Consider the following 24070-nt stretch of genomic DNA (forward strand, 5'->3'; position numbering starts at 1 on the left):
AGAAATCTTCAATCTCTGGAACCTAGCAAAGTCTCGGAGAAGGAGGCTGTTCTCGCTACTGAGATCAGTTCCCAAGCCATGGGGACCGACAGACATCTCGTAGCCAGCTCGATCACAGCCGGATATCGCATTGAAGTCACCCAGCACAATGTAAATGTCTCACTGGGAGCATTTGTCTACCACAGATGTGAGTTTGGCATAGAACACCTCTATCACATCGAGTTTACATACATCGGTAAGAGCGTACACAGCAATAAGAGACACAAAGCCAAAAGCATGCTTCAGTCTCAATGCCATAATACAATCATCAACAGAAGACACCTCTCCTACCGAAGTTTGAAGTCGGCTGAAGATGGCTATGGCTACTCCCTGGAGATGATGACCATCGCCCTGGCCCCAACAGTAATAGGTGTACCTATCCATACTGATCGTGCCGCTGCCGGGTCGCCTCACCTACGAGTAGGGCAGCCACCTGAACTCGCATCCGCTTCAGTTCCCTTGATAGCAGGGTAATCTATCATCCTGCCTTAAAGATTGGGTGTTATGGCCCACGTAAGTTTAAGAATCGGGCAGTTGCATGCTGTGGGGCTCAATATCCGCTTATGGGGTTCCCAAGGGCTTTGTCCCACAGGCCTCACACTGGGTTGGTGGCTCCCAGAGTGCAGGAGGGACGAGTAACTCGTTCTCATCCTGCGTCATAGAAGTCGCCTTCCTACAGGCCTCACAGCCCACCTCACTTGCTGGGTGGGACAGACAGTTACTCTCTCCCTAGCATCTTTATATGGTTCACTGCTGGTGAATTGAACTGGGGGGGAGGAGGGCTGACAAGGCCCACCTCCGCCGAGCCTCCCATTCACCGCAGGGGACTGAGGGGCACGATTTCGTACAGAGCCAGAGCATGTTCACACGCCGGTTGGCCGTGACTCTGTACCTCAGGATCCCCCATAGTTTGGCCTGGGACCGCGAGATGCCCACATTCCATGGGTGGCCAAGAAGAGGCACTGCAGAAGTCTCCATGATGGAGAGGCTATGAACAGGCAGGGGAGTTTCATGCAGAGCTGCTCCCTTTTTCGCACTAAGCTAACCAGCAGTGGCAACTGGAAGCGAGAAGGCATGCAAGCGCAACACTAAGGCTCCACACCCTCGTTTCATATCACCCTGAGTATGAAGCACTACCCATATATGTATATATATATATATATATATATATATATATATATATATATATATATATATATATTTGATATATTCACAGTAGATATGTACACATACGCAGAATAATTACATATAAAAAGAAATTGATATGATTTATTGATAGATGGATAGATACACAGTACCTACGTGTGTGTTTTATGGGTAAAAATATGAGTATGTAGTATGATGAAAAGACATCATACTTATTCTGTGATGCATGAACTGGTTTCTCCATTTGTCCATCCATTCATAAATTTGCTTATCCATCTCATTCATTATGTAACTGTTTGCAACATTTGCCTGACCCACGTACTGCTTCAAACAACATACTAACGTCATTTGTTTACGGATAAATGATAAACTCACTGAGAATCTGTTAGATATCCATTGCTATCAGCTTATTCAAAAAATTCATAGTTTACGTCGACGAGTGTCTTATCTCATTTCGGCAAAGAATCGGCGATTTTCGTCGGGAATCTGCGTTTGTAAACAACGATTGATTGTGCGGAAAGAGAGGTACGGTCAGTCCAATTCAGTTGTTACCACAAATAACTAATATTTGACGCCGGTTTTTGACCTTAGGTAACTACAGATATAACCCAATATGGGTTAATATTGCCGAAAAGGGAAACATCATAATATCAGTGCTTGATCAAAAGCGAAATCATTGTGTGCCTGGAATGCAGATGTTAGTGTGGTAAACTATTGCATATCTAATAGAATCAGGTACAATTGTAGCCAGAAGCCCGTTTGTTAATTCACTGTTTAATCGTCATGCCTATATGTATGTTGTTTTTTTTGGTCATGCATCAATGCTAAGAAATTTGAAGTCAGTTGATGGTGAATATATTGATGGTATATTGTTACCGTGCTCTTGTTATTAGATATATTTAAATTTCTTGATTTCAAGATAAGAGCTAGTGGGCAGGCAGGCGATAGAGATTAATCTAGGGGTTGTGTAGAGAGGGAGAGGTATAAAGACAGTGGGACAGGACCATAGGAAAATATAATTAGTGAAAAGGCAGAAGATAGAAGAGTAAGGGCAGCTCAACTACACCAGTGACTCCACATGAACATGGGAATATGATGAAGAAAAGTAACAAGAAAAAAAAATCAAGATAAAACTGTTATTCACAATATACATCAGAAACTATATTTGTACTTCCTACATATTTTACGTTTCTTGCATCCACTTCATGGGTTTACTTATATAAGTAATTACATACTGACATGTGATAATCAATGTTGACTTTGATTTGTAATTGTTTGTTTGTTGAGATACAGATTTCCACATTTTATCCATCCAGAAGAAGTCCAGAAGTGATAATTATAAGAATATACAATTATGTCTTTATTTACTGAAATCATGAGTTAGCATGAAATTGCGATGAGATCAAAAATGATTTATATGGGTTGAGCAAGAGATTCCTTCACTGCATGTGAGGAACAACTTACTAACTTTTGACGAGTATAATGTCATTTGGCATTAAGTTGCAATAATATTGTATGCTATATTAGTTTTCACTTGTAGTCTATGCATATTTGTGGTTAAGGACAATTCAGTTACTTTTTACTTAGTAAATGAATAAGAAGGCAGTAGTAGTGAACTCTAACAGAAAGAATATGATAAGGTATATAACCATATGTATAGTGGTAAGTAAAGTTTACAAATGACCCACAGGTTTTTAGTAGTTTTTTTCTATTCATATGTTCATTAAGTTTTAGAAGTTTAAACAAAACTGAAATGCACATTGCTCTTGGTACATGCATATATATGTGTCTGGGTATGTATAACAGTAACTTTTTATAAGATATCATAAGGTATTATCTTCACAATTTATTATGAAACAATTTCCTATTTTAAATTTGTATATATTCTCACAGTATATTTTATACATAGATCTTTAATGTTTAGATAATTGTAGTAGTGGTCATAAGAACGCATAAGATACCACAATTAGATAAGTAAAGAGTCTTTATAAAGTAAAGGTAAAGATAAAGTCTATCAAAGTGGTAGTGGTGTAGCTCTCTGCTCTTGCAATGGTCAGCAATTCTTCACCACATATAATGCTGACAAGATGGAACTTGTAGATCTTTCTGGTATTTACCTTCCAATAAGGACAGATCAATCTCTGGCTTGTAAAAATAAACAAGGTAAAGACCTTAGCATTTCCTAATATGTCCTTTTACATAGTCATGATTTTATTTTTATTGCAGTGAAGCCAGTATGAGTTACAACAGAGGTCGTGGCTTTGGGTTTGGGGGATTTTCGTTCAACAAGAAGCAGGAGACAACACCACCCCCACCCAATGCCACACTCAGCAAACATGGCTACCACACAATGACAGCCATTAGTCAGAATGCTATATCTGGAGGGTGTGGATATGGCCAACCAAGGAAGAGACCAAGGGATGAAGATGAGTGAGTTACTGTTGTTTGAATTAGCTCGATAATGATGATAATGACAAAAATTGTAGTGACACTGAAGATACTGTATGATAATGCTAGATAATTGACAAAAGAATCAAAACAGTATTAATAGTATTAATGATATAAAACTTAATGAATTGCTATTAGTGAGAATTAATTAATGGATTAATGGTAACACTTCTTGATGAGAGTTTAAGTTATTACACATTTTATTTACCGTCTGCGTTCAAATTGATAGGAAAGTTGAGAGGACAGGGGGAAGTTGACTTTAAAATCTTTAATAAACAAATTTTAAAATTAGCATGTAAGCTGGTGTTTGACATCTTTGACTTTGTGAGCCATACATACATGAAGAAAATAGTGCAGTATAATGCATGTCTACAGGAATGAAAGAAGTGGGGGGGAAAGTTGGTAAAATAACTTTCCCAGTTACTACATATTGTCCTTTAAGGATTAATCATACTCTGACAGAACATTTTAGTATTACTTTTAAGTTCTTGCCATTTTTCAGCCAATCATTGGCAGAGAAAGGGAGCTGGTAAGAAATATTTTTTAATAGGTTAGCAGAGCAAATATCCTTTTTAAATTGTTATTTTTTCAACAATTGTATCTGGTTTCAGATACTTTGACGATGAGGATGAGAGCTTTGACGGTGCTTACCAGCCAGCTCCAGGAAGTCCTGGACCCCAGAGGAAAGAAGATTCTGATTCTGATGAGGATCCTTTGGATGCTTTTATGGCTGGCATAGAGCAAGAAGTAAGATCTATTTTCTCAGATACCAGTTTCTGGATTCTGTGCCACTGGTCATAAATATAATGTTAGGCTGATGAGATATTTGAGGTATGGAGTTGGTTCTTTTTACCATTTGCCTCATGTGTTTTATATATTCTCTCACAGGTTAAAAGAACAAAAACAAAAGGGGCAACTGAGAAGAAGGAAATGAAAGGTGTGCGTGACGACATTGACGAAGAAGACGATGAAGAGTCGTATTACAGATATATACAGGAGAATCCCAATGCTGGAAGGTAATGGTTCCATAGAACTTGGAATTGTGTAATAATTCAGTATATAGAGATTTCAGCTTTTTTTTTTTTTTTTTTTTTTTTTTTTTTTTTTTTTTTTTTTTTTTTTTTTTTTTTTTTTTTTTTTTTTTACAGCCCAAATTGGCTTAATAAGGTCACGATTTTCTAATGTTTTATAGCCCAGTTGGTTTTCAGTAATGGTGTTTATTGATTTTTAAGATTTTGAATATCTTTTGTGTGTGTGTGTGTGTTTCTGTGTCTGTGTGTGTGTGTGTATTCAAGAAATATAAATACAGACGTGATATGGTTTCAATTTTTATATATATTTACACTGTAATTTTGCTTTCACAGACAACAGGAAGATAGTGAAGATGAGATTGAGTATGATGAAGATGGGAATCCCATTGCTCCCAAGAAACCCAAATACATTGATCCACTGCCACCAATTGACCACTCCACAATTGAATATCAGGACTTTACAAAAAACTTCTACCAGGAGCATGAAGACATTGCAGCCCTCGCGCCTGCTCAGACTAATGAACTGAGAGCCAAGATGGGGATTAAGGTAAATAGTATTGTTTTCTTAGCAGAGGACAAGTTTTTGGGAATTTGGTCTATGTTAGTGATCATGGTTTTAGAAATTACTGTATAGGTAGGGATTAACACATAAGAAAATAGGATTTTGGGATGGGATTCATGTTTTTAGAAACTTTCAAGATAGGTCTATGTGGAGTATTGATCTCTCAATAGAATAAGTAAATAGTTCTACTATGGATATTAGGGCTAGATTTTAAGATTGAGATTATCATGTCGGGTATTAGGTTGAACAAAAAGTTTTGTCAAATTTTCTTCACACAGAGTAGGATGATTTATGCACTAAAATTAACAATGGAACTGTCACTTCTTTCCTTTCCTCTGTTTCATCTTTTCTTCTTTTTTGTCTTATTCTGTGATATTTATAGCTTACTCACAGTCTTCACCTTCTTTGTCATTCATTCATATTAAGCATTCACATCCTATTTTGTGTTTCAGGTTACAGGCTTTGATGCTCCAAAGTTGGTAACCAGCTTTGGTCACTTTGGCTTTGATGAAGCCCTCATGAAGGCCATTCGCAAGTCAGAATACACACAGCCCACTCCCATCCAGTCACAGGCTGTGCCAATTGCTCTTAGTGGACGTGATGCCATTGGCATTGCCAAGACAGGTAGTGGTAAGACTGCAGCTTTCATTTGGCCAATGTTAGTGCACATAATGGATCAGAAGGAGCTTGCCCCAGATGATGGTCCAATTGGATTGATTTTGGCTCCAACTCGAGAGTTGGCACAGCAAATTTACACAGAGGCTCGAAGATTTGGCAAAGTTTACAACATACAGGTAAGATTGTTTCTTCCACTTTCTCTTTCTGTTTTTGACAAGGTTGTTGTATATTGTACCTATATTGTTAAATGATAAGCTAATATTGTAGCTATATTTTACCCTCTAAAATTTTAGCCCCTGTGATCTGGATGATGTGACCTTCACTTTCTTGAAAAAAATTTGCTTGAGGGATGGCTTACATGAACATACTGTATTTGGAAAATCTGTCTGTGGGCTATGGTGACACAAACTTGCTATTGTGAGCGTTTCAGCTGAAGGCTGGGGTGACAGGAAAGGCTTGCAATGTGTGCACAAACTTCTTAAAAGGTGATAGACTCATTGACATTTAGAAAGGGGCTTTTGCATAATTTCATTTGATAAACTAGTGTGGAATGTAGATTGTTCTACAGAAAATTTAATATTACAAAAAAAAAAAATATATATATATATATATATATATTGACACAACAAAATGTTACTTATTGTCATTATTCTTGCACTGAGTTATGGACCACTGGAAAGATGATATGGAGGTTGTGCAAGGAAAACAGTCTATTTTCATCTGGATAAAGCAAATAAAAAAAAATATATGGATATTAGAAAATAAAATAAAAAAAAAAAAAAAAAAAAGCTTATGCGTAAAAAGAGAAAATAACATTGTAAAAAGGGGGCGTAGAGTCTTGTCATTGCACATGAGTGAGCACCTGGGCTAGAATCCGCACACCCGCCAGAGTGTATACTCATGTAAGCCTAATGCCTATACTTTGGGTCATGTGATTGCCATGAAGCAACCAGATCCAAGGGGTTAATGAGATATCACTTTGTCTTCCATTTCAACTCTAAAATGAAACCAAGGAAATCTGTCCCTTTGAATTTATGGTATAGAAATCAGATTTAAAAAGATTGATTTTGGGATTGTAATTTCTTTCATTAGTCAAAGGGTACATCTATGATTCTGTTAACTGTTTCAGTTTGTCCTCAAAAAAGAGGATGTCAAAGTTCAAAGTGGATCTAGAGGAAGTTGCTAGTAATGCATATCACAAAGAGAAAACTCAAGGGGGCCGTCGCACTTGAGAACAAAGTTTGTTAATTATGGTCAGATTTTCACAATTTTTTAATATGTTATATGTACCTATATTACGATTTCCACCACAAAGTTTAATTTCATTGGGATAATAAACAATGAAGTTATATTTTAATAAACAAGATTTTGAAAAAAAAAAAAAAAATATGTATCTCACTTATCCACTGACTGAACTTCTTGAAAAAAATACCATGTATACTCTGTAGCAATAGTCAAATTTATAACAATTTGGATTTTGAAATTTCCTCTTAGTTTAGTGAAAAAAAAAGTTTTAAATTGGCAGAGATTTATCATTACAGCTTTATTTTTACATATTTGCACAATTATTACGTCACAAGATTTCCAAAGCCTACAAGATAGATTTTTAATAGTATTTTTGAAAATATTAGTTGAAAATTTAGCACGTTTAGCCCTCTTAATTCAGAAGGTATCATTAGCCTTCGTAAACCAGTGGCCCCATCAAGTCACCGACAGCCAACCATATCAACCTCTTCTTTGTTAATGTCAGAAATGTTGGCGTTTTGCAACCCAGCCAAACACTGTTGCTCCACAGCCCACTGCCGTCTGTGTGCCCAATGTGGTCATATGGTGGCTCCCGTAATGTATTTCATAGGAACTGCTCTACCTATAAGCTTGAATCTGAGGTAGCAATTCTCAGATTCAACTTTGCCTCACTCTATGAGTAAATATTGGCAATGGGGTTCTTCTCTTTCTGCCTATTCCAAAACTGTCCTTCACTCAGCTCCCCTTCCATCTTCACAAGATATCTCAGCATCTCCCCCAGTATCTCATCCCTCTAACCCAAACCATCCTACCTCTACTCCCCCTCTTCTCCAGTCAAATTCCTTTTCCAGTCTAAATCCAGGTACTCCAGTCTCTACCACTTCCTTGATACTTACCCCTCCTCCTCCTCACTTTACTTGCATTCTACTCCATCTTCGCCCACCACATTCTCTCCCACAGCCTCCTCTACCTCTGCTCCTTGGACATCTATCCTCTCTTCTCTTCACAAGAAAATGTTTGTTTCTCAGACCTCTCCATCCAAAACTTTTTTTAAAATTACCCTAGAGAATGCTCCACTCCCTCATGCACCCTCTACATTCATAGTATTTGTCAATATCCATCCTCCTCCTCCTCCTTCTCCTCAGATTCCCCTTACTCCTCTTCCTCCCACTCTCTTCCAACATACCCATCCTCTCCTTCACCATATGCACCATTCCCTAGCCTTCGGCAACAGTCCCACCTGGATGCTCAAGTGAATTCCTTCCATCACAACAGTGTCCTCCTCCAGATCCCTCCCCTCCTAACATATTCCTGATACTTCACCACCCTTCCTAATCTCATTCCCCAGATTCTTCTCATGCTACCTCTCCAACAGCCATTACTACCCTTATTACCCATTTATTGTTTCATAATGGCTCTTTGACAGTTTTCCTTAAACAATGTTCCTATTCCTTCCCTAGCCACAGACACACTCCATTCATCCACTCCATTCATCCAGTTGCCCTACACCTTAACTCTTGCCTCTTTTAATAATCTCTGCTTTACTTCATTTTCTCCTTTTTACCCTTTTCACTACCATACTATCCTATAAATCTAAACATTTGACATCTAACACTTTTATCTCAGTTGTTAATTTTGTTTTACCCCCCTTCACCACAATATTTTACCATAATGTTATATGATCTTTGATGTCTAGCACATTTACTTGTTTCAACCATTGACCATTAACCATTACAGCCAAGATGCAGACAGGGTCATTACCATATCTAAAAGGGTTAATTGAAGCAGAATATTGTGTTTTTTTCTGTCTTTCTTTTTGGACCAAACTGTTTTGAAATTTATGCCCAATTCTTTTATTTGAAGGTTGTTTGTGCTTATGGTGGAGGCAGCAAGTGGGAGCAAAGCAAAGCATTGGAGGCTGGTGCAGAAATTGTTGTGGCTACTCCAGGCAGAATGATTGATATGATAAAGATGAAGGCAACTAACTTACGACGGGTCACTTTCCTCGTTCTTGATGAAGCTGATCGTATGTTTGACATGGGCTTTGAACCACAGGTAAGTGTATGACATCTGAAATTAAAGCAGAAATCATTAATGATTTTTTTTTTGTGTGTGTGTGTGTGTGTGTGTGTGTGTGTGTGTGTGTGTGTGTGTGTGTGTGTGTGTGTGTGTGTGTGTGTGTGTGTGTGTGTGTGTGTGTGTGTGTCCTCAAATGCTGATTAGCACCTTGTTTTGATGTTATAAGGACTTATTTAAACAATTTACATACATTATACTTTCCTTTTTATTCCCTCTAATCACAGGTAAGATCAATCTGTGACCACGTGAGGCCTGATCGTCAGACATTACTGTTCTCGGCAACATTCAAGAGAAAAGTAGAGAGATTGGCCCGTGATGTCCTCACAGATCCTGTTCGCGTAGTGCAAGGAGAGCTTGGAGAGGCAAACCAGGATGTAACACAGGTGAGGAAAGATTTGCAAGTATATCATAGTGGAGCAGGAAATTTTCTCTGATACTTTTGTATTTTCTGATTTTTAGTTGTAGTGAAGCCAAGCTCAGTAGTTTTATTCTCCCATTTTTAGTAATTTGCAGAGTCATGCTCTTCATTGTTTTTCAGGCAAATATTACTCACTTAATATCTTTCACAAAATCACTGACTCACTCTTTCAACAGATTGTGAAGATCATGAACACAGGTGGCCACAAATGGAATTGGCTAAACAAGAGACTTGTAGAATTCATGTCTGCAGGTTCAGTGCTTATATTTGTTACAAAAAAAGCCAATGCAGAAGAACTTTGCAAAAATCTAGTTACTAAAGAGTTTGAAGCTCTTCTCCTACATGGTGACATGACACAGTTTGAGAGGAATGATGTGATAACTGCTTTCAAGAAAAAGGACAAGCCCATATTGGTAGCAACTGACGTAGCTGCCAGAGGTCTTGATATTCCTCATATTAAAACAGTTATAAATTTTGATGTGGCCCGGGATATAGATACCCACACACATAGGATTGGACGAACAGGTTAGTTAATGGGTTTGTATTTTTTATACTTTCATTATTATTATTATTATATTTTATATATATATATATATATATATATATATATATATATATATATATATATATTTCTTTCTTTCTTTCTTTTTTTTTCTTTTTGAAAGATTATAGGATTATGGATTAAGGCTACACTTGTTGGCATATGCTAATTTGAGTTATTATTGATGATCATGTGAAACATTCAGTTCACAAATTAATGACATAATTTCTAATTTACCAGGTCGAGCTGGTGAGAAGGGCACTGCATACACTCTTGTAACAGAAAAGGACAAGGAGTTTGCTGGGCATCTTGTGCGAAACCTTGAAGGTGCAGCACAAGAGGTTCCAACAGAGCTACTAGAACTGGCCATGCAGAGCACCTGGTTCCGCAAGTCTCGATTCAAGCAGAGCAAGGCCAAGGCTCTTGGAGGCCGTGGTCTTGGCTTCAGAGAGCGACCAGGCCTGGGGTCAACGCCAAATAATGAATCATCAGGTTAGGCCCATTGTAGACTTTGTTTGACATATTCACAAAGTAATAGATTTTATGGTTGTCATAAAGAAAACATATGTAATCCCTAAACTTCTAATGTTGCTATTTCTGATATGGATAACTTGGATATTTTTATGATTGAGTCTCTGATTTGTTTAGTTGATTTATATTATCTTTATGAGGGGTTATAGATACTTTTAGTAAAGTGAACAATTTTGTGAGATAACAAAATGTTTACCATGTTTTGTTTTTTTTTTGGATGGCAAACCTAGGATGATAAATATTATTCATTGCCTGTATTTTGTTACAGCTTTTATATTTTTTTATCATGCAGAATACAACAATACCTATATAAATTCATAGTGGGAATGGCTAACACGGCACATTTCAGAAGGGCTCAATCCAAATTTATTATATAGTAACATTACAAATCTTAACCCGTAACCGACGGGTGGCATATACGTACATGCCATGGCTGTTTTGGACCGAAACACAGATGGCATCGTATCATGCCCATTCCCGCACCACTAGCTTGTCAGATGGAGTTTGTTTATCTCCGATAGTAGTGGCTTCTTTTATATGGTAAAGATTTTTGGCAATGGCACCTATAATGAAGGTAAACCTTCAAAATTTTAATATTTTTATAAATTATAGCAAAATAAAAACTTTTAGGTGCTAAATGCCTTCGCAAACTACCGATCAGGCTGGGCGCAAACAGGAAATTGTTGATGCGTGGCAACAATCCCATTCTTACGTCCACTTGCCAAACATTTTTACCCATCGGCACTGGGTTAAAAGACTTACATAGGCAAAGGGTGTTGAAATTTCATGTGGTGGTCCTCATTACTATATTTGAGCATTAATGGAGATGGAGAACTTCACAAGGTTATAAAATATCAACAGGAGTGTAATGGGAAAAAAAATTACAGATGTAGATAAAGTGTGTCCTCGTTTCAGGAGGTGGAGGGGGAGGAAGTGGAAGTGGAGTAGTCAATGTTGGTCCTGCAGGTCAGGCATACGGAGGAGGGGACCCCAGTACCACAGGACCTGCAACTAATCGCCTGGCTGCTATGAAGGCTGCATTTCAGTCCCAGTATAAGAGTCAGGTAAGTAAGGCCACAAATGGGAAAGCTTTAGTGTGTTTTAGATAAGCCACTGTTAACTCTTAGCCTACGGATAATGTGGCTAACTTGGTCTTATCTCTGGCTGATGTATTATTCACATCATGACTGACTTGGTCATGGCTCCAGCTAATTTGTTATTCATTTCATGGCTGACTTAGTCATGGCTCCAGTTTATGTGTTATCCACATTATGGTTGACTTAGTCAGGGCTCCAGCTTATGTGTTAATCACATCATGGCCGACTTAGTCATGGCTCCAGCTAATGTGTCATTCATGTCATGGCTAACTTGGGCAACAGTTCTAGGCAATGGGTCATTCAGGTTACATTACAATGTGACATGTGCAAGTCCCTTGCTCGTTGTTGTGGGTAGGCTTAGGAGACAGAGACTGAGGCCCAAGGTAGGGGATCACCCCTATCTTGGGCTGCAGCCTTTGTTCATCTAATTTTGCATGGTCTTTTCTTTTTCCCCTTTCCTTTTCCTTCTCTTTTTCATCCCCTTCTTCTGTCCACTTCGTAAGGTGTGAGAAGCCATGCAGAAAGGATAATAGGCTGGCTTTGTGAAAGTCACAAACAGCCTCCAGGAGCCATGAGCATGGTATTCCCTTAGTTAATCACCTAGCCCTTACTCCGTATGGGGACCCTAAGAGGTAGACTATTTCTTTTCCCCACTAATTTCTGGCTCACCATGGCCAAATATGAAGATTTTTTTACCCTTATTAGTGGCATTAAGGCTTACCCCTTCATCAGCTAGCCTACCTTAATTTGATTTCATTGGTTTTCTGACCCTCGTATCTCCTTTGACGGTGGCTCCAACCACTGATGCTAACATTCCCTCCTTGACATTTACTGACAAATCGATCCATTCTGAACCAGCCACCCAGGTCATTACTCAACCTTCAGAAAGCACCCCTTCCTCTCTCCCAACATCCTCTACTCCATCTCCTACTGCACAGTCTTCTTCTTTGTTTACCTCCACCCCCCCTTATTATTACTCTTCATCCTTAATGTCCTCCCCACAGTACTACGTCACCCAGTACTACCCAATCTTCCTCCCGCCCTCATCCTTCTACTGCTTTCACCTCTGCAAAAACCTTAAGAGTACTCTCTTTGGCCTTGCCGAGTGGGATTGATTCTTTATGATTTCCCCTACATCCCCTTACTCTGGCAATACCCGTCTCTTCTAACAATGTCTCCAAGAACAAGCTGTCAAAGTTTCCTTTCGCATTCATTCTAATTATTTACACCTTGGCACGGTTACATCTGAATCCCAAGCTTTTACGCTATCTACCTTGACTGACCTTACTGGCAAACCGAGTCCTGCTAAATCTCACTCTTATCTTAATACTTGCACCAGAACTGTTTCTGCCTCCCTTCCTGATTGTCCTATCTACAACAAGAACTGGTCAGACTGGGGGGAAAAAATATTTGCCTGCCTTGTTGACTGTGATGCATTGACAATACAGTGCTACACTATTCCTCACAGAGAATAGCACAAGTCTTACACCAGTATTCCCAAGATTAGCTTCTGTAGACATGACCCCCCCCCCCCCATGGAGTTTATATTGGTGGAGTGTCCTGCCCTTGCTGACCATATCAACCTCTTCCTCATCAATGTTAGAAATGTTAGTATTTTGGCCACTCAGCTGCCCTCTACGTTCCCAAATTTGTCATGACTATTCAAATTGCCCTCTTCAGTCACATACTTGTGCCAATTCTGGTGGCTCCCATAATGTATTTTATGGGAGCTACTCTGCCTGTAGGCTGAAATGCAAGGTAGCAGTTCTCAGATTTAAACTACACCTCACCCTATGTGAGGCCAGACAGGAAGCACGATGTCAAAGTTTTCCTTTCTCTACCTATTCCATAACAGTCCATTTCTTTGCTCCCCCCTCACCCTCTCAAGATGCCCCAGTATCTCTTCCCTCTACCTTGAACCATCCTACCATCCTCAACTCCCCCTCTCCCCTAATCAAATTCCTTTTCCAGTCTAAATACAGATATTCCAATCTCTACCACTTCTCCGATGCCTACCCACCTCCTTCTCACTTTACCAGTTACACAAGGCAACCTAAATGTTCTACACCCTCCTCTTCCTCTACTCCTTAAACATCTATCCCGTCTTCTCCCCCTCACAAGAGAACGTATGTTTCTCAGACCTCCCCACCCAACTCCCCTCCAGAAACTTTTGAAGACATCTATAATTTCCTAGACATGACCCAAAAGAATTTATGCTCTCATCCACCCTCTAATCCCTCTATTCCTATTCCCTGTACATTCAAAGTATTTGCTGATATTCACGCTCCTCCCCCTCAAGTTTCCCCTACCCCTCTTCCCAACACCCCATCCTCTCCTTCTCAATGTGGACCATTCCCTCTTCATTTCCCATTATCCTTACCTCTCCCACCTGGATCCTCACATGAATCCCTTCTGTCCCACCAGTTTCCTTTTCCAGATCCCTCCTCTCCCAATATTCTTCTTGATTCGTCACCACCTCCAGTTCTCTTATCTCATTCTCTGGATTCTTCTCCTCCTACTTCTCCAACAGCCATTTCTACCTGTATTACTTGTTGATTGTTTCATAATAGCTCTTTTGCCAGTTTTCCTTAAACAATGTTCCTATTGCCTCTCCAGCCATGGAATCACTCCATTTCATCCAATTGCCCTATGCCCTTAACCCTATCCACTACTAATTGCCCTAGGCCCTTAATTAACCCACTCACGCTGGGTACATTTTGTAGCCAAAATCAAAAAATCCGTGCGGCTACAAAAATCGGCGGGCGGAGCTTCCCCGGAGTCTGTCCGCCAGCCGGAGTGCGACTCCGACACAACGTCACACTGGCAGGATGCGCAGTGTTTATTTTTTTCAGGTGTCTCAGATATGGGACACCCGGCGTGATTGGGTTAACCCTTTTCCTTTACTTCATTTATACCCCCTCTTTACCCTTTTCCCAATCATACAATCCTATAACACTATAACCTTTGACATCTAACACATTTTATCCTAATCATTAACTCATTTTTACCCTTTTTGCCACAATAGTGCTATATGACCTTTGATGTCTAGCACACATATTTGTTTTAACCATTAACCATTATAAGGAACTCATGCCCTGGGGCATTGCTATGATTGGCTATTGTTTTGTATAAAGGGTAAATATTAGCACATAAAAATGTCACGCACTGCTCATGTGAATTTGTAAGTAACCTTCATTCTTGTTCATGAGAACAGACTCCTAGTGTCAGCTACTCACATTCTTTTGTTGCTCTGCCAGTGCGGTACTGCTTCTTTGAGTATGTAAAAACATTAAAATCATATTTCCCTACAAGCAATATAAACAAAAATCACATCACTTTCTTGATGTGGTGTGGCAAGTGCTATGCACGAACCATGTCTGAAAAACACCCTGCAGACAAGCCCAGTTGGCCACACATTCTCCTTAGAGCAGAGGCCAAGTGAATCCCATATTCTCCCAGAGCCAATGGTTACACTACATTATTTAGATGGACTTATTACTCTTGAGATTTTCAAGGTCACAAAATAAACCAACTTCTTTAAAGCTAAAACCTTAGCTTATTTTCTTCCATTGCACTGTAGTATTAGACCTTATATATGTTACAAATTTCCAAACTCAAGAAATCACTTTCCCATTCTAGTTCACAGCTGCAAGTGCAGAAACAGCCTGGCATATGGACAATAAGACGCAGAACCATCCTCCACGAGAACGTAAAAGAAAGTCGAGATGGGATGACTGAGAGATTGGAGGAGCTGAAGAATTGCGCTTGTGTTTGTGTTCATTCATCCCATAGGTGGATATTATAGTAAATACTCCAGGTATCAATAAATAAAAACATGGAATACATCACAAACTGACATTTCTGTTTTACCATTTCCTACTCAAATAATTCCAGAATAACCATAAAAAAATTGATAATACATCTTTACCTATGCAATCCCTTTGGTTTAGAATGGTGGTTGACTCAAATTTCTTTGCAACAGTGATGCAGTATTTAAGACCGGCAACTTTTTGCTACACATTTTGGTACTTGGACATATGATGGCCTTTGAAAAGTCAGTCTGTGCTGTCTTGTAATTCTTGAGGCTTGTGATAGAGAGGTTGCTAGATTGTAGGGTTTTAGTTCAAAGCACCAAGTCTCCCTCTTGCTGATATTCATGCAAATACTTTCCAAAATCCAACAGTCACTGATTTTATGAATTGATTTCACATAATCTGATGGTAGTTTCATCTATGTTTGTCAAGTAATTTTGATATATGTGTTGTGAGGTTTCTTGTTATAATTATAAGCTAATGATAGGTTTTGAACATCACATAAGATTCACATCTTTTTCAAGCACCACCTGAAATATTTTGTAGTATTATATTTGAATTTAAATTATTAGAAAATTATAGTGCAGTCACTAATATTTTAAATGGGGGAAATATCCTTTCTTGTACACACTGATATAGGAGAGTCATTGTTGAATTACACACAAAGTTCCTGTATATGGCATTATTAGTTGTGGGAAGGGACAGATGATTTTATTGTACAGATGGTTTGTTTTTTATCCATGCTATTTTCAGCATTTGTGCATATTTTATGTGACTTTTGAGTTTTTACAAGGTCCAGTATCCAATTTTTTAATCTCATTATTTTCATACTTTAATAATGATAATCATATAATGGAACTTATGAAATTAGAATTTCTTACTTTGTATCTGAGGAGATTAGAAATGATTAGTCAGTCTGGAGTGCACTGTATATAACATGCATCCATTGTAGGATTTTGTATAGGGTTGCATTTTGAAACTGAATAAAGATTTAAATTCTTGGTTAAGAGTAAATGTCACTTGGTTCTCAACACTGCAAGAGGAAGGGTGTAGAAGCTGGTGTATAGTGAAAACTACTTTTTTATGAGTCAAGTGCAAATATGCAAGTGTATATTCTTTATAGGCATCATAAGCAAAGTACTTTTTTGATAATGTGTTTGGCAAGCAAGTTATCACATAAAAATAACTTGATTTGGAAGAAGTACATACTATTTTTTCTGGAATATACACAAAATCTTTTATATTTCAGTGAGGGGAGTAATGTTACTGATATGTGAGTTCTCAGCTGTACTGCCATCTGTTATATGTACAGTGTGTAATGAAGGAAACAGGATCTGAACCTCTTCCCTTTTTATCCTGAATATTTTTTTTCTCTCCCTTCCTGACTTTTATGTTTCAACAGTAAAACTCAGTTACTGACTTTTCTTGATTGTACATCTTTTTATGTGGATGAAAAGTTGTTTAGAAGAAAAAATAAAATTTAGCCACAGGGGGAAGAATGAGAAAAAATACTGTTGAATGTGGGGGGGGAAATCTGGTCTTGCATATGTAATACTTTACATATGCAAGTAATAAACTGTTGTGAACATTATTAAATTAACCATCTTTTCATGTATGTTTTTATGATAAATTTCCAGCATCATACCCTAAATAATAACTGTCATATAAAGACGAAAGTGTACAACAAACAGAGAAAACTATACAGAAAAACATACAATATGGTTTGAAAATAGGTGAGAGCAGGCATTTTCATATTTCTATAACACAATGAGTATTTACATTTTTGTTATTGATAATAAATAGTATTTACATGTCAGAACGAGAAAGAAAGCTTGTAAGATAAAGTGCTAAATACATGTCAGTTAATGTGTGTAACTAAGTCATCTTACAATATATATTTCTGTTGATGTGCACTTCTACATATGACATTTCTTGTAGGATTTAGACTTGAAGTAAGATTATCACAGCTGACAAATTTAAATAAATTTCTGTATAAACAAAAGTAATAAGGTTCCCAAACTTTTCCCTCTTTTTTGTATATTTAGTGATCTTTTAGTATGAAAATAATTTTAGAAAAAGTTGCTTATGAAATATTGCTCCACTCATTGTTACATGTAGATACACATATAACATTTGCATTAGGAGGGAGACTTGATTAATTTGATGTTTTGATTATTGGGAATTTCCAGTATGATGCATACTGGAAAAGGCAGTTTTTATTTTCTTTTTATTTATTTTTTAATTGTCATTTTTTATAATCAAATTTCAGATAGCATTACCATAAACCCTCCATCAGACATTGGTGTTCCTAAATCTAATAGTCAATTAAGTCAGATTTTTCTCTTATAGCATTTATAGACCCAAGATTGACTTTTTCCTGGTGGAGAGTGAGTGTTCCCAAATGCTAACATTTTCACTCACATATTTAGCTTACAAGGATACTGAATGTGTGTAATAGAATATGGTATGAAAACCTACCTAAAAACTCTGTGAATATGCATAGGTGTGTGAATGATGTGTATACTATTTGTAAGTGAATGTAGTCTACTACAAAGGGTGCTTGATATGTGCAGAGTTCATAGACGAAAATTGAAATAATGGACAGAAATACAACTCTGGTACTTACTTCAGGGGCCTTTATACATATACTTGAGTCATATCTGACTATATATGGACATATTGAAAGAACAGATCTTATATAGGTAACTAGTAAAATGGTTTTAAAAAATCCACCATCTTAAGTAAATTTCAGGCTCTTTTATGATGTTTTTCATTTGATTATGACAGTAACTTACCAAGCCAGTACACAAGATGTTTATGAAATTTCTTATACATTTTCCATATAATAAAAGCAGTAAATAATTTAGTTTCCATACTGCCTTGATGAATGCTTTACTGGAAAACCTATATTGCAGTATCAGTAACATGTCAGTGTTTAGTACTGGTCTGTTGGATAACAAAATGAGAATGCACTCTTCTATTCAAAGGACAGATGCTGATGAAAATTATACAAACATAAAAGTATTTTCCTGATTGCCAAAATACTATGAAGGATGACAGCACAGTATAAGTGAACTAGATGAGTTAATTAATTACTAAAGTCATATTCATTTACATACATAGTAGAACTAATCCTGATGAACTATTAGTTAATTCACATCTGGTTGACATAGTGAATTTCTGTAAGTAGTCATCTTACCATTATGCAGTCATAACATCACATACAGTAATGACCAATGAAAATTTGAAACATGCTACTACGGTTAGATTAGAGTTGCTTCTGTAGAACCCCATACAATGTATTGCCCAAAACTGGTAAATCATAGATTAAAAACAAACACAGATGACAACTGCTAATATTTACATCCATGCTTTTCTACTCCATCAGCCCTTTACCAATTTGCAGCCAGCCACAGGTTAGTTTATTAATTTATTTATGATTATTATTTTCTTTTTTCACCATTATTGTTTTTAACTTGTTTTGTCATCACTGTGTCCTTTCATGCTTCAGCTGTTTCATTATCACCATAAAAGGCCAAACATTCAATAAGTGTGAGTATCATTAATTGAAATAGCAAAGACTTTTCCAGGTAAACCTAATATGAAAAGTGCAGATTTATCTAATATGTCAAACTTAAGAAGCTAGTTAGACAGATGAGAACTGGCTTTAAAGCCCTATCAAGTTTTCATCTTTATAAGAGATAGTTTTTTACCCCTTAAGGGATGCAGTGACTTGCAATCAAATGCTAATGTTGGATTTCAGTGCACTGAACAGGCACTTCTACCTATTCAGATTCCATTTGCATGAAAGATGGGTTGCATTTCTGGAATCTTAACACATTAAGATCTACATAATTAGACGAAAACAACACAGTTATATTTCAGCATACTGTGGGAAATACTGGTACAGTTTGCTGTGTGTCTTACATATCCACATCCAAGGATTCCTGAATATAAGATGCACATAGATTATTTGTCATTTGAATACTTATTTTGATCTAGTAGATACAAGATGTACCAAATGGAAACCTGACAACCTATTTGCTGTCACATTCTATGCTTGCTCCTTCTCACTATTTTGCTTGTAAGAGAATTTGTGAGAAACATGAAAATGCTCTGCGCTATCTGAATTTTTTCCACACTACTTTCATATGGCTTCCATGTGAATATAAAAAGTCTTGATGATAATAGTAATAATAGAAGGAATGATGCTAATGGCTAATAAAAGTGATATTGATCATTATTAAAATAATCACCATCATCATTCTGATAATTTTGGTCATTATTATGTGAATCATAATTTGATTACAAAAATTCCATCCAAAAAAATATAATAATGATAATTATAATAGTAATAATGATAATAATGAAAATGATAATAATAATGATCATAACAATAATGATAACAACAACAATAATAATGATACCAGTAATAATAATATATCAGAATGACCCTTTCGCTTGGGATACATTGGATGAAGTTGGTGACAACATGAGCCATTATTGTTATCATGGTGTAATGTATAGAACAACAGTATACGTCAGGCTACAGTCTCTTTGTTGTTTTTAGCTTTGAGAATATTAATGAACAACTCTCGGCTTACATTTCTTCAAAGTTATTGGACGAGATAATGCTTTCTTATATGAAAGATATGCTCAGAACATAAGAGAGCATTGCTTGATGAGAAGCTTGGCCTGATCTACTAACTTCACAGCTATTCATCTCTCTCATTCAGAGAATGACACATTAATAGAAAAAAATATGATAATAGGATGAAATATTTTCATATTTATGTATTCTAGTCTGCAAAAGTTTCATTCATGAGCATTGTCTTTAGTTATAAATATGGTTCCATTTCTAATTGCATGTCCACTTTCAAACTTTAATACAGCTGAAGGTATGAGGGAGTAATTGCATATGACAATGTAATGGGATGTTAAAATGCAAATGCAGAATTGAAAACAAAAATGCCAACCTTTCCAGACTTTTGCATCATTTGTATTTGCCTTTCTAAGTACTGTATGGCCTTTATTTTGAATATAATTCATGACCATTAATGGAATTTCATAGTGTATAGAAATGGTATGACATAGACAGACAGATTACTTTAAAATGATTGTTTTGCAATGGCAGAAAAACGATTTCTGTTATTCTTCAACAAAAATTCTGGAATTTTTCAGTTAATGTATGCATATATACTCCATTTTTACATACTCATAGGTTTTAACTTTTCCCTAAGAAAACCTATAACATTTACTGATTAATAGCTTAAAATACAGACATCAAAAATTACATTTGGATTAGAATCTACAAGCAGCATTTAGGCTAGTCACCATTTTCCTCATTCCCTGATACTCTATGGATTCTAAAAGCGGTTCTCTTTATCACATTTCTACTTTATCAGAGTTGGGGTTAATTCAATGTGTGTTTCATTTACTAAGCAGTTCACTCTACTACTTTAATCATCCCACATATGAGTACTCTACAACTCCCACACAGTGTTACCAACTCACATGACAAAAAACTAAATTATTAAAAATATATATTTTAAAAAGGTGAACATAATTAAGTAGTCACAAACCTTTTGTTAACACACACACATTTTCATTTCTTGATAAATTGATAATGTATGACAATATGAACAAAAATGTGTACATATAGAAAATATGAAACACTAACAGAACAGGAACAGCATAAAAAATGTCATTTCAAATTCATCAAGGGTTCTTCATTAGATATATAAAGATATATGAAGCAAAATTTTAATGTTTTACTACACATGAGGAATACTTGGCAGGCTCAAAAGAGAATGTGTTTATTCTTTATGTATGACAATGTCATCTGATGTTTATATGAGGTAGACTTTTCCTGCAATTTTTACCTAGATAAACATTGCACAGGAAATACTGTATCTTGAGATGTAACATTTGTAATAAATATTTATAAATTTGCTTTGGAAACCTTCCCGTCTATGGAAGTTCACATCATAAAGGGTCATATATTATCTTGTGCTTTGTATATTTTATAAATGAAATACCCAGCATTTAAGAATGCCAAAATGTAAAGTTTTATATTATGTATGCTATTTCATTTTGAATGTTCTGTAATAATATAGATGTTGACATTTATAATTCCATAAATCAAGTAATACTATCAACTTTTGTTACAAAACTTTCTCTGAAGAATAAGATAATATACTTTTTAAGGTAAAAATACAAAATATTAAGTAATACATTGTGTAATGCTGCAATATCTTCTATTATTCAGTGCATGATAGGATTGGTAATATACTTTATTGCTATCAAAGTGTATACATTTCTTCTCACAGGTTTTGAAGTCTTTCTGCCAAAGTAAATAGAAGAAAGTGGCCTATTAAAGAGTAACGTCAAAAACCAATAAGAAATAGGAATTATAGGAAAGAATGGTGATAATGGTGAAAGGTAATGTAAAAGTAGTATGTTAAAAAATATCATATTCATGTATGTTTTTCTAAATTAAAAGTCAAAGGTGGTTTTTGGATACTGCTATTGTAATCATATTTGTTTTCCTCCATAGATATACTATCGTAAGCAAATACTTTTTATCATTAATACATCTATTCATCTATTTGGTTTGAATAATGCTTTCCATTATATACATGAAACACAATGAATCACACTAATTTCTCTATATAAGAAACCTCATATGAAGGCAAGTTATTTTTAAAGCTTGTGATAAGTATGGCTACCACATCAAGACTGTAAATGACCAAAATCTGATGTAGAATTTGTGTAAAGAATTTTGTTTTGTTTGAAAAGCTGAGACCACTGAATATGAAACTAATATACTGTAGCATTATTTAGATGTTTTTGTGGCCTACTTACTACTTTCTGAAGTGGGTATTAGCAAATTTCAGTATTGCTTTAAGTCTAAGAATACATTTTTTTCTCTGTCTACTGCATGTTACAAACCATATCACACTTCTGCTGCTCACAACCTCAACAGAGCTCTTGCTTATTACTCTTCCTGGAGAACAGCATTCTCCAAAGTAATGACTGTAATACTTCAGAGGAGTGAAGGTTGACTTCAACCATTCACAGGCATTTGAGCATTGATATTCTGAAGATTTCCTCCTATTATGAAAGTGGATGATTGCCTATTGTTACACCTTATTTAAAGATTTCACTTATTTATTTAACTCTTATTTGTATATATATATATATATAAAACATGAATACCATATGTTTGAAACTGGGGAACAACTGAATTAATGTCCCTGACTGGCTGGCAATCCATACTCTGTACTCACTTTTGTATTTTTTGTGTTTTGTACATTAAATTTTTAAAAATGTATTCTAGTCTACTACCACTACAATACATTCCAGTGTTTAACTGCAGAATGCAATTAAATAAGTTGGGCGTATAGCCTGGTGAGGCTATACTGCACAGTGAAACCAGATATCAGTGTCCAATATTGAAATCTAAAGCTACATTATTATTCTACAAATGTTACCATATCTTAGTATCATCTGCATCGGTTAGAGGTAGTTACTAGTCTGCAAGTTGTATATGAATATGAATATATAATTTTTGTATTGAAATTTGTCAACCAGTGGTGGTCTCTTTTTTTACTTACATTCATATGAGATAGAGTTTTGTTAGCCATAACAGTTATTTGTATATGAATGAAAAGTGTATCAAGGTATAAAAAAAATGTATATATCATCTCTTAACTTTATTACAGAATATGAATAAATGTAATTTTTAAATTTATATTCTTGTAAAGTAAAATCGTTTTAGGGGAAATAGGAAATGTTCATGCTAAAGGAAAAATACATATGGAAATAGATATCAGATTCCCATAATTAAGGCATATAGATATTTTTCCCCATTTATTTTCATACCCAATTCTTCATTAAATAATTAAAGTCCTATTTGGAGATGACTTTGAAAACATATATTTTATTTGAAATGTCTTTTTTCTCAACTCCATTCAATTGTATGGATCTGATAAATTTTCAACAGGATTGTTATAAAGACAATTTACTATCCTACTTGAGACAATAATGCTAGTATGTGTTTGATGACTAGTGTCTGCTTCCTTTATCTTGTGAGTTTGGACTGACTTTGTTAAAAACTATCTAGGGTATGTTGACCTGTACTCTTATGAAAACATTAAAGTAGTTAATACATGAAGTTCTTATTTATTTATCACATGACATAAAAAAAATCTACAGTACTGAATATCAAGTAATCATACCTTGTAACATCTCAGTAAACTCTCTCATTTATGGTAGCTATTGTTTTGACTAGATATGGGGATGCATTTCAGATAAAAATCTTAATTTTCTACTCTCTCTCTCTCTCTCTCTCTCTCTCTCTCTCTCTCTCTCTCTCTCTCTCTCTCTCTCTCTCTCTCTCTCTCTCTCTCTCTCTCTCTCTCTCTCTCTCTCTCTCTCTCTCTCTCTCTCTCTCTCTCTCTCTCTCTCCCTCTCTCTCTCTCCACACACACACACATACACG

The 24070-nt window shown here is 36.1% G+C and overlaps 1 protein-coding gene across 4 annotated transcripts; it reads left to right on the forward strand.

Annotated features, from left to right (window-relative positions):
- Positions 1-1592: 1592 nt before the first annotated feature.
- On the forward strand, positions 1593-16906 carry LOC113821713 (ATP-dependent RNA helicase DDX42). Of its 4 annotated transcripts, none has more exons than XM_027374234.2 (12): positions 1593-1710; positions 3412-3615; positions 4245-4380; positions 4522-4649; positions 4998-5211; positions 5679-6020; positions 8953-9144; positions 9393-9551; positions 9763-10111; positions 10368-10619; positions 11574-11722; positions 15395-16906. In XM_027374234.2, exons 2-12 carry the CDS (start codon positions 3422-3424, stop codon positions 15491-15493), a joined length of 2214 nt encoding a protein of 737 aa, XP_027230035.1. In that variant the 5' UTR covers positions 1593-1710; positions 3412-3421; the 3' UTR covers positions 15494-16906. The 4 variants fall into 4 exon arrangements, with proteins under 4 accessions (XP_027230035.1, XP_069997913.1, XP_027230036.1 ...); XM_070141812.1 differs by having other exon boundaries at positions 1658-1715; XM_027374235.2 differs by having other exon boundaries at positions 1697-1776.
- Positions 16907-24070: the final 7164 nt, after the last annotated feature.

Source organism: Penaeus vannamei, chromosome 28 (genome assembly GCF_042767895.1).
Source record: "Penaeus vannamei isolate JL-2024 chromosome 28, ASM4276789v1, whole genome shotgun sequence".
Classification (NCBI taxonomy): domain Eukaryota; kingdom Metazoa; phylum Arthropoda; class Malacostraca; order Decapoda; family Penaeidae; genus Penaeus; species Penaeus vannamei.

Excerpts from the sequence above, each read along its gene's own strand:
- LOC113821713 (XM_070141811.1), top strand. Across the intron at positions 3,616-4,244 it reads AGACCAAGGGATGAAGATGA|ATACTTTGACGATGAGGATG; the intron begins GTGAGTTACTGT and ends ATCTGGTTTCAG. Across the intron at positions 4,381-4,521 it reads TGGCTGGCATAGAGCAAGAA|GTTAAAAGAACAAAAACAAA; the intron begins GTAAGATCTATT and ends ATTCTCTCACAG.